General features: G+C 43.5%; 1 protein-coding gene across 1 annotated transcript in view; it reads right to left on the bottom strand.

The window, feature by feature from the left end:
• LOC146856273 (uncharacterized) overlaps nt 1-9,715 on the bottom strand; it is a 267,800-nt gene extending 258,085 nt beyond the window's left edge. The window contains exon 1 of the mRNA XM_085654369.1: nt 9,546-9,715. Coding sequence (XP_085510495.1) covers nt 9,546-9,630 — 85 coding nt within the window. The 5' untranslated portion in view covers nt 9,631-9,715. The remainder of the gene's footprint in view (nt 1-9,545) is intronic.
• Between the last annotated feature and the right edge of the window lie 2,508 nt (nt 9,716-12,223).

Genomic DNA, 12,223 nt, shown 5'->3' with positions numbered 1-12,223 from the left:
CAATCTTTGCTTGAAGTGTCGTCTGGTGTATTTACACTTGGTGTGTAACTTGTCACTCGCTGTGCGACACTAGAGATATTTATGCCAGGACATCAGGGCAGGCTCTGGTGATGCTCATGCCACTACAACTCTGAATGCCTCATATGCACCCAGCAATACCCCTTCTATATTGGTGGAGAATGTTCCAGTAAAGATCTGTGTTCTCTACTAAACTGTTGTCTTGTATTGTCAGTGGCTCTTATTGCACAGCTTCGCTCCAGTGGATCTACAGCCTAACTGCAGGTCTTTGTTCTTTTTGGTGTTAATTCTTAGCGGAGCCATGTGACCTGCTTTCTAGATGTCCATAGCAGTCATTTTAATTATAGTCAGCTGCAGCAGGCGTACGCAGCAGTTTTAGATCTTCTAAGAGTTTCTCGATGCTCAAATGGGTCTAATTTCTGATATTTATGCTTCCTCATCTTCATTGCACGATTTTTGCGCGCAAGAAAGTGTCAAATGTCACTCATAAACACACTGAAATTATGAACATGTCACACACATCAATCTAAAACCTTGGCGGCTATGGATGTGCCATCCGTGTCACGTGTCATGATGTCATTTGCTGACTGCCTAACTTGATTAGTCCTCCAAACCTCTTTTTATAGGACTTGTGCCTACTGCCCTGCCACTCACCAAAGAACCTTTCCTCTCCTCGTGACAAGCGTTTAGCTCTTACCTTCCTCAGGCTCCAGTACTCCACAGTGGTGGCAGGGTCTCTACCGTAGGGGCTGGGTCTGCTGCAGCCTGCAGCAAAGCACCCGGCACTGCCACTGCCCCAGACTCGACTCATAACTGCCAAGGTTTCAGATTGCTATGTGTGACATTTTCATAATTTTAGTGTAATTATGAGGGACATTACAATGACTATGAGTGACACTTTCTCCCGAGCAAAATCAAGCAATGAAGACGAGGGAAACATATAAATATCAGAAATTACTCTCATTTGAACAAAGAGAAACTCGAACAGCTGCAAAGCACCAGAAATGGAAGAGAACTACCCTAGTGCCCATGTAACCTGATTGGACAGTGGCCTCAGACACTCACCTCAGACACTCTGCATCGGGCAAGGCTCAGGGGAGTGAGGGTGAGGCACACATGAGTTACAGCCAGCCAGGGCGTTGTTGTGTATAAAATGGCATGTCCCGTTATGAGAAAATCCAAACATGGCAGACGCTGACACACCAAAAGAGGACGGGTTAATGTTTGACATAGGCAACAAAAGTGGTGTGCAGTTTAATTTTTTTTTATTAATCCACCATACTTTTTGGCAGGAGGAGCACTTCTTTATCAGTTTCCCAGCTGACGGCGGATGTCCCATTAATGTTAAACACAAAAGCCTGGAACAACTATTAAAGTCAGAAAGAGTAATGGTAATAATGTGGAGAGTGTCTACACTAATAGCCATTCAGAAAATGACATTCCGCATTTGTAACCTTGAAGAGAAGTCATGAGCACAAAGAAAGCTATATATAAATGTACTGTTGCACATAAACAGGTAAGCGCTTTCAGCCAAACAGAGAGAGAATAAAAGAGAGATGCACTGGAGAGACAGTGAGTTCAGGTACCTAATGTCTGTGGACTGATGCTGGGCTGCATCAGTTGCCTTAGGTGATAAAATATAATGTGCACTGTTTTAAATCGCTTTCTGAGCATGTATTTGACAAGAATAACTTTCTGAATTATGTTGCTCAATGACACTAATGTATGTTGCGATTTTCAGGACGGTGAATGCAAAAGCAGAAGAGCTAATAAAACATAATACAGATTGTGCTTTAAATTAATTCAGGAATCAGTCACTGTATAGGACATCTATTCAGGAAAACCTTTCCCTCCCAAAGCTCGAGGTTAGCACCTCTCAGTATGTAAGTCACAGTATCAATTTATGAAAAAAAGTGTCTGACCATCATGAAGTATAAACATCTAGTGCCTGCTGACGAGACCCTAAACACCTTCCATAGCTGCCAAGGTTTCAGATTGCTTATGTGTGACATTTTCATAATTTCAGTGCACATATGAGTGACATTTCAATGACTGAGTGACACTTCCGTGCGAGCAAAATCAAGCAATGAAGACGACTGAAGCATATAAATATAGGAAACTGCACCCATTTGAGCAACAAGAAACTCTAAGAAGATCTGAGAACTGCTGCAAATGATCTGTGGCTTTGCTGTTACTCAATATTTGTGACTGTTGTAATTTCTATTTTTATGCTCTTTGTCTATCATATATGGCCCAACGCAATTGTGTGGTATCATTTATATGCCTTATATTTTTATTTGTAAAGCACTCTAACATCTTTCAGCCCCTCTCTCACAAATTGTTCATTTGTTTTCTAGTGCTGCTCATACCAATGTAGGGTGCCAGAGCACTAACATCAGACAAACATTGTACCAACACAATGACTCTTTTGTGGGTATTCCAGTCTAGCAAAATGTTTTTTGTGGCACATCTCCCCTGACAACAGCTGAAGTGGTTTCATAGGTAGTTATGTAAATGAAGTGATTTACAGTGTTCACGAGCATTTTGCCTAGTGTACTGCAAGAAACAGAGCACACATTTGAAAATAGCAATTGGGGGCCCAAGCCAGTAGGATATTTGAAACTGAAAATATCCCGCAGTCTAACCTTAGTACTAACGCAGGCACGCACAGGCTTTAACCCATCAAGCTATCTCACCCATACAATTTTGTCTAAATCTAGATGCTTATATGGCGTGAGGGTTAAGGCTGATTGAAGAGATTTGTGTGTTGTGTTGTCGTGGTCACGCGCTTGTAATGTACAAAGGTCAATTCAAATTATATCATCAGTATCCTAATGACCATTATTAAAACTTCAAAAATCCTTTCTATTTTGGCCACAGGATATTGGAAATTTTGAACGTGACAAAGACAAAAGGGCGCCAGAAATCATTGTCCACTGACTGAGAAAGAGTTCAGACATGTGCCACCTCACAATGATGCTGCCTGACCGCGCGCTGCCATTTATTGTGTAAATCACACAGAAGCTGGAGGCACTTACTTGGGCAGTAGTCACAGAGTCCAGAGGAGTGTGGCGGTCCAAGAATTGCTTGACACACCGTCTCTCAAGGCCGTGGCTGCAGGCTCAATTAGGCCGCCACTGTGCGCTGTGGTAATTTGGGTTTGCCAGCCGCCTCATTAAAAGTCACCCTCCAGGCTGGCAGGCCGGTGAGTCCAGGGGCGAGTGGGGCCATCTAGTGACACGCACACTATGCCCTGGCAGCCGCAGTGCCGCTGCAACCCGGGTCACTCACTTGATTTCTCTTAGACTCCACCGGGCCCGGCATTATTAAATTGAGGGAGTTTAAGGAAAACGGCTGGTGATAGCACCGGGCGGGCCCGGTGGAGCGGGATGCAGCAGGCACCATGCTGCAAGCATATATATTGAGAGGGTAACTGTTCCTAAAGACACGACTAAGAAGATTGTGTGTGCTCTCAAGGTGTGGTCAGGTCGGGTAGAGTGTGGGGAATTTCTCCTTTTGAATATAGTGCCCTCACACACCCTTTCGAGTGTCCTGCTTCATCATAGGGAGTTGCTCCTCTTGGGGGTGGCGCTGCAGTCCCCCACGGGCCCCGCAAGAGGGCTCTTTGTCGGAGATCTTTTGGTTGGAGACGCCGCAGTTGTGCATGGGGGTGTGTGGGCCTATCTAAAGGGAGGTGGGTGGTGCGTTAAAAATTACTGGATAGAGTACAAGACCTTTATTCACAGCTCTACCTAGTAAAAATTAAAAATAGTGATCCTGGAGCTCCTCTTGGAGAAAAAATAGAGAGGGCAGATATGAAGATAACTGCTGCTCTCAGGACAGTGAGTGGAAGTCCTACTAATAGGTGGTCAACACGTTTCGCGCTTCAGGGTGGGTCCTTAAGGGATCCCAATGCGCTTCGTCAGGACCAAAATATAAAGTGAGTGAAACAATTGTGAGTATACGAAACAGGTTTCAATAAGGTGCTGTGTTGTAAACCTGTGGTACCTTAATAGTAAGGGAGTACAGCGTCCTCGCGCTGGTAGGTGCTCCTTCTTATTTGGAAAACCTTTACCCAACCCTTAAAGTATAGGGAATGGGCTCCATCAGCAACGCAGAGTAGGCAGAAAGAGGGAGAGTGCTCTTTCGCCAAGGATGTGGAAACCTACCCCTCCTCCGTACAGCGCTGGAATGCTGCAAGCACCATATTTGAATACATTTGTGGAGCCGCTCAAATTCAAAGGCAGCAGGTTGGGTGCCGGGCCCCCATAACGGTTAACCCTCTCAACCAATTCTGACCTTGCGCTTTCAGCGTTCTATAATTGAAGGCATCGACTCTGGTCTGCAGAGGTGAAAGCAAGGAAGGCTGACTGCAGGCAGGTTCAGGCCGTGAGTCACAGTGGGCCACGGCAATTTGAGTTTGCCTCCCGGGTCCGGCCTGCCTCCAGTGATAGTCGTGCTGGCGGCCGCTCACGAGAGGCGAGTGTGTGGTGGTGAAGCATGTGGGACGCGTCACTGCTGCGCTGCTTTTCAGCGCGAGTGCTGGCCAAACATTATGCCCAGGGCCGTCATTGGTAGCGCTTTCGTGCGCTACAAGATTGACGGCTCTGGGACGGGACCCACAACCACAAACAGGGTATGTCGCGCATGCTGCACTGCAGGCAGCATTTACAAGCAGGTGTGCTTGCTCTTTACATGGGGGTCGCGCGGCACTGGCGGCCGGCTTTATAATTTATTTGGGGACACTAACACTACTGTAGTGACTGACAGTAGTGTTAGTGAGTGTCCCCAAATAAATTATAAAGGCCGCTGCCATGGGCCACCAGTGCCGCCCCCACCAGCTACGCCACTGACTAGGGCAAAACTGGTCTTGTGTTTCTTGTGTTCTGGCTCAGGGAGAACTTGGCCAGAGAGTTCAGTCTGGACTCTTTTTATTGGAGCAGGGTCAAGACTGATTAGTATATGACTGGGGTCAAACTGAGGTGGCATGGTGTGAAAAATAACGATGTACAAGGATGTGGCCCTGAATAATTACCAGTCACTTAGGTTAATTCAAGCAATCATGCATCACTTTGTTGTGCACTCCAATTCAGAAAAGAGCTGAAGACTGACCTCTCTACATCGTGATGCAGTAACAGTCCATAAACCAGCTATCCTTCCTATCACATGATCACTGTGTATTTGCCTTTGACCCTGTACGGCACTATACTGCCTTTCAACTAGGTTTGCACTTTATAAGTACCACATATTTAGTTTTAGAGAGAACTGGGCCAAACTTTTCTACCCATTGTGACTAATTTTACAAATGTGCACTTAACAGAGCTTTAAAATATATATGCCTATTTTATTTAGGTTAATATTTATGGGCCCTATTCACAAAGGTAAATTTACGTTTGTAGATTTACTCACATGTAAATTTACTCTTACACTTTGTAGTAATTCTACTACTTTTGACTAATATTTACTTGTGTTTACTCACCATTAAACATTACTAAAAATTAAGTATCTAATTAGTTTCAATTCATTTGATTTGCCTACAAAAAATAGATGACATTTATTGTTTAAATTACTTTTAAAAGTTATTGTAATAAAATATTTTTTAATTATTTATATATATCTTTTAAAAGTCGAAATAAGTTAATTCATTTTAAGAATATTCACTACACGATTTTATTTTAAGTCCCTGCCTCCATTATTTCTTTTAAAGCGTTGCATTTTCAGTGGTAGAACCTGTGTGGTTCTGGGCTTACTCTGGGTCTGAGCTAGAATACATTTACGACTGTTTTGTGATGTTTCTGGCTATAGTAACTACAGAAGTGCATTTTGTGACTAGCAGTGGGCTAAGTCATTTGTTGGTGGGGGCTTGTCCCTCTCTTAACCTCTCATTAAGACTCTAGTAACCCCTTCTACTCCTCTCTATACCACTCCCATTTTTAGGTCTCGCCTGACCCAGCGCATGCGCTGGTCTGGCGAGACTTATTGAGAGGGCTCCAAAAAGTGCTACCAGGCCAGCCTAGAGCTACAGTGCATGTGCGCGCGCGCGCCGCACTTTACCGCGTTTGCTTTCACTTTCCGCTTTGATGTTTCATCGTGATCGCGATCACTTTCACTTTCGATGGCATAGCCAATAGGTCTCGCTTTTGGAACCTTATAAATATTTAGTTATGCAACTGTTGCATGGCTAAACACTTATAAGGTCCCAAAGGCGAGACCTATTGGCTATGCCAATGCTTGTTAAATGAGTATTCCCATTTTCTAGCCGCAGCCCTGTCCCTCCCACATTTACAACAAAAAACATCGGTTTATGTTGGCAGAGAAAAGATAGGAGAGGAGGAGGTCTCAGCACATAGGTTTGTGAATAGCATTTTGCAGTACATGAGTAGTACTACTAAACGTACTATGAAGTTCAGTTTGTGAATTGCTCCTATGATTTGATTGTTTTTACTAATATCAGCACCATGAAAGTTGTTTCTTGCAAAGTAACTTCAACAAAGTCAGATTAATGGTCAATTGATGTTGCTTCCTGTGATGTCATTATCTATTATGTCACATCATATGCAAATTAGAGGGGCCTCTAATGTTCCACTTCTACTCGAGCCTCATCATTCCTAGAAGTTACCATGAGCAATAACAGATGGTGCCCTTCTCCTGTAGTTTTATAGGCTCTCATATAGGTCTCCAGCATTCACACCTTCCATCCATATGGGCATTCTTGATAAACAATTAATGCAGCTCTCCTCTAAGCCTGGCATGGTAGCCTGCTCCCTAAAGGCATTCCTAGTAACTGCAGGTTTCTTCCCCTTATCGTCAACGAAATTCTCTTAAATGCTGGACAGGCCCCTCTCCCTGCATCTTCCCTGGATTCTGCCTTCAACAGGCACAGCTTTCCTCCTTTGCTCAGTCTTCTCTGATCTCCCAGTTTCTTCTGTGTCTGTCCCCTTTTCCTCATAATTTCCTGTTCTCCCAGCTACTGATTATCCTCTTCCGAGCAGGGACTCTCCCTTGCTTTTTTCTCTAGCCTCCTCTCTCCCCAGCAGTTTCTGCTTTCCCTGCATTTTCTCTTATCTGCTCCATTTCCTCAGCAGTTCCTCCTCCTTGAGCCTGCTTTTGCTTCACTTGCTATTCATGCTCTCCCCCTTTCCCTGAGCTTGCATCTCTTTACCTAGGTCATATTGCTCTCTCTGCTTCTCTTGTATGTCTTTCTTTTATAAGCAGCTCACTTTCTCCCAGCTACTTATCACATACCTCTCTTTCCTCAACGGTCTCTCCTTCATTGTGTTCTTGTATTCCTTCAGCAGTTCATCTTCTCCCCCACTTCTCCTGCTTCTGCTTCATTTTCCTTTCAGTTTCTGCTCTCCCCTTTTTTCTCTTTGTCTGCTTTTCTTCCTTTACCAGTTCATGTTCTCCTGCTCCCTTGTCTCTAATTCTCTTTTTATGTATTCTGGGCCGACCTCCTTGTCTGTTCTTCTTCCTCAACAATCCATCTTCTCTCTGCTTCTCCTCTAACTGGCACTCTCTTTTGAGGATGTTCCTGCTCCTGCGCCACATTGTAGCCCAGATTTACTATGATTTTGCATCAGGATCGTTTGATTTTACTGGCACATCCCTGACGCAAAAACATTCTTGGCATTTACTAAGCCGCACAAAGCCACTTTGTGTGGATTAGTAAATACAAAGAAACCTTGAGCAATTTCACATGGGCTAGACGTTGCATAGGTAGAGCATAGGCATTCTGATGCATCCACTCATGTATTTTGACACAAACTCAAATTTACATAGACTTGTAGACTTTTAACCTAGCTCGGCGCCAAAATGGGACTCCTTCCTGGCAGAGGTGTAACAACAAAAAATATCTTCCTTTCTGCTTGTTACTTCCTCTTTCCATATGTGTTGCATTCTGCAGCACACATGGATAGAAGAATATGCCTCTAAGGATTGATTTTCCACAGGATGGTGTCCCTTCTTGCGTAAAAAAAATCCCGCCTGTAACACAGGCATTCTTGCACTATGGTGCAAGGGTGCCTGCCTTGGTGCTAGGAAGCACACAGTACGCCAGCGCAAGGAGAGAGCAGAAATGTTTGTACATATAGAGCCTTTCTACTCTCTCCTTTTCATGCAGCGCAGCATGTTTCCCTGCTGCACTGTGTTGTGTGAAATAATAGCAAATGTGCCACAGTGTGTCTAAGGGGATGATTCTCAAACATTTTGCTCTCGGCTAGCATCACAAAAGTGATGCTTATCAGCTCTAAATGTTTTTTTCCTGATTCACGTTCCAGTTCAAAACTTTTTTTACACTGGAAAATACCCAAAAGTAAGGCAAAGCAGCGCGGAACACTGCTTTGCATTACTTTGCGTCAAGGGGGCGTAACATGGGGGTTCCCAGGCAACCACCCATTTGTTTTTATGCTAAACCCTATCCACTAACCTTAGTAGATAGGTTTTAGCACCAAAATGAACTCAGCCGAAAAGCAGGCGTTAAAAGGAGAAATGTTTTTGTTTCTCCTTTCTTTTCCGACTTTACATGTGTGCTGCACTGAACAGCACACATACAAGGTAGGAAAAGCTTTTTCAGTTGTCTAGCCATAGTATTTTGTACTGCGAGGTCACCCTTCCTGAACAAAACCTATGGTAAACTCAGACACACGCCCAATCACTACGGTGCTGAGGTGTGTGCCTGGCGCAGGGGAGCTGAAATCAGCGCGGGCACTAGGAGAGGAGAGAGACATATCTCTGTGAATATGGCGCTCTCCTGCTCTCTTCCTGTCACGCAACGCAGCACAGCATTTTTGGCTGCTGCGCTGCGTTCCGAGACAGCTGTGAGAATCTTGGTCTACATCTCTTACAGCAGTCCCCTCTCTCACACCTTCTTCTTCATCTATCCCCCTCTTCTCTCACCGCACACTGCTCGCCCAGCTTGCCTTCCATCATCATTTTATGTTCTCAGCAGTTCCTTTTACCTCTACACCTCTGTCTGCTCTCTTTTCTTCATCACTTCAACCACGCTCTCTCTCTGAACTTAAGCTGCATCTGTCCCTCACTTCTTTCCGCAGTTCATGTTCTCCCACCTTCTCTTAAGTCTGCAAGTCTTCCCTCAGCAGCTAGTGATCGCCCATCATATCCTGTTCTCTCTCAACTTTCCCTCAGTAGTTTCCACAGTCCACATTTCTTTGTCTACTCCCCTTCTTCATCAGCCCAACCTTTCCTCAATATTCCCTGCTCTCCTTCGTTTTCCACTGTCCACCCCGCAGTCCTCAATGTTTACTGCACCTCCAGCCCCATCTGTGCCTGCCCCTCCCTGAAATTAGCCGCCCCTGGTCTCACTGCTTTTCCTACAGCTCCTTGTTTTCTCACAGTGCTCCCTCTCTGTTAATCGCTCCCCTCTGTCATCAGCAGCCCTTCCCCGCCTTGCATTTGTTCTGGCTGCGTGTCTTTCACGAGGTTGCATTCTGCTCTTCTCCAGGACAGAGCAATGATGACGCAATCGCGCAGTTTCTACCACACGCGAGGGAGGAGCTTGTGGGGCTCACCTGGCATCCGGTGAGGTTTTTTCAGCTTCTTGGGCCGCGTTAACTCGAACCCATGGCAGTTGATGTAAAGCTGCACGGGCTCCATCGGCACAGACCCCGCCAGTCTGTCAGTCCCTTCCGGACCCGAGTTCTCTCAGCAGACACCGCGCCGAAGGAGGACAGCGTTCAGTGAGCACGGAATAGAACGTTTCCCTCTTCTGCTTTCTCCGAGTTTAACCTCATCTTCTTGGTAAACTGTGGGGGTTTCACAAATATTAACCTCAGCCCAGGGGTGGAATTGCTGCGCGGGATCGTAGGTGTTAATATTGTTTTCTTTAAACATATGTTGCTAACATTCTTTTCCAAAACATCTTTTAATATAACTTCATTTCTCTCTGTTATCTATTCACGTTCATCTTTTGATTTAATTTTCATTTAATTAAATGGTATTGTATTATGCCATGCATTATGGTTATGTATCATTTAATTCAATTTTATTGTGGTATGCCTTAGTTAGATATGTATTTATACATATTCCCTGAAAAAAAACAAAGGTTAAAATGACATTATAGGTAGGTGAAAATGTCAGTTACAACATAACACTTGAAAGTAAAGAAAATACTGCATTTTCGCCAGTTACAGTTAATTGTTAACTATAACTTGCACCGTCGCTATGCACAGTGTTGCTATGCACAGTGTTGTCATCAATGACGTCAGTTCAGATGTCATCAGTGAAATTATCAATGATGTCATAGAACTTGATATGAGTGATGTATAAGCTGTGCATGGCGAGGACACAAGTTGCAGTTACTTGAAACTATTATAATTGGTGGTTTTCTGTGTTTTTTGTACTTTCAAATGTTATCTTGTAACTGATATTTTCACCTAACTATAACATCACTTTAACCTCTGGTTTTTTTCAGTGAATTTCTAGGTTTTTTTAAATATAAAGTGAGATAATATTATCTTCGCTAAGTTTTAAACTTTGTTTTTCTCAGTGAATTTCTAGAGGTTCCGAACACTGAAGTACATTTGTTTAGGCAAATGTGTGTGTTATCTGACAAAACGCTATCACTCACAATGCAAGTTAGCCAATGGCTAAAGGGGGCCGATCCATTGCATGTTGTAAGTTGTGGTGGGCAGAAGCAAAATGTGAATGACAGTTGAACAGACAAACAGATGAAGAAGGGTGACGCAAAGCTCCTCTATGCAGGGTCGTATGCATTTTTGATTAAAATCTTTTTTTTCATTACATGAGGCTTCCAAGTCAGCTAAATCTGTCTCTCAGCAAAAGCTATTGAAGGTAAGTAGGACTTCTAGGCACACTTTAGAAAATTAGTTATCTATGTGTAATTAAAGAGGCCATAAAATGTATAGAAAAAAATACACTTATGTTTATCCAGTCATGCATCGTGAATGATCAATAGAGCTTTCATTTGATGATGTTTGCTTGGGTTTTGAGACCTATTGTGACATAATTCACTGGATAGCCCCTTTAACATGCCCACTAACAGTGAATTGATTGAACCAACTACTAACAATATGGTGAGACGCTAAGTAGTACCCTCTAAGTGTTCAGCTGTTTGCAAAATCTTAGTATTTTATGACGGTTAGTTTGTACTTCACTTGTGAAATGCACGGGGGTCCAGATCACAACATATTTCTTGGTAGTATCTAGCTTAGTATTTAGTGCAAACACATTTTACCACCATTGCTTGTCACTTGGATTGGTGGTGATTTTATTGTGTGACAAGAGTGCTTGAACTTGTTTAAACAGACCGACTGCAGCTGAGGTACATACGCAGCAAATCCTCAACACACACCTCATTACAACAGCACAACACCACAATAGCACACATCAATGCAAGATTACCACATGCCAAGGAAACTAAACAACACACCATAATAATAAAAAAGCACAGCATACCAGCAAAACTAAGCTATAACACACATCTACAAAACAACAAAATACAACAATAAAACAACACCATGCCAATTTGAGAACAAAAAATAATTACTCATTACAACAGCACAACACAACAATTAACAGAAAACAACAGTGTATTGCCATAACAATACAACAAAACCATTGTTTTTATTTTTTGTTTGATTGTGTTAGCCTGTGTTATGTTTTTGCTGTTTATTTCAGTTTTCTTCTGGTGTGATAGTGTAGTTGTGTTATGGCATGGTCTTGCTGTGCAAAAGGAGCAAACTTTCACTTTTCTTGGGGATAAAATGTCCTTGATTCAGAATCTACTAAATGAGTTTTCTGCAAGAAGGCTACATTGCGGTTCTTCGTTCCGAAATACTCCATACAACTGCCTGTCTTCCTCCAATTGTTAAAGCCAATTACCTTCAAGTGCCATAGTTTTATTGGAGAAGGCCCCTTTACTTAACCAAGGTCACTTCCCACCTAACCATTTGTCTTTTCATTCTTGCCTCTTCTATATGAGGACCTTCTGTTCCTAATTTTTGCTGCACACCTGGACTTCCCCGTCCGCTCCAAAATTATCTGCCCTCCCCTGTCCCAGGAATACCACCTCAAATTGGGTGTTCATAAACTGCGAACCTTACCTGCACCCCAGTGAGTCCTACAGACCTAGTTGACAAGCTATCTCACTGCTGTGACCCATAACTCCTACAGTTCCAGAATTTAAACTACATCATAGCTTTAGAGGATGGCAGGCTGCTTCTCCTGG

Source organism: Triturus cristatus, chromosome 4_1 (assembly GCF_964204655.1).
Source record: "Triturus cristatus chromosome 4_1, aTriCri1.1, whole genome shotgun sequence".
Taxonomy (NCBI): Eukaryota; Metazoa; Chordata; class Amphibia; order Caudata; family Salamandridae; genus Triturus; species Triturus cristatus.
This window is presented reverse-complemented; position numbering and strand designations above follow the sequence as displayed.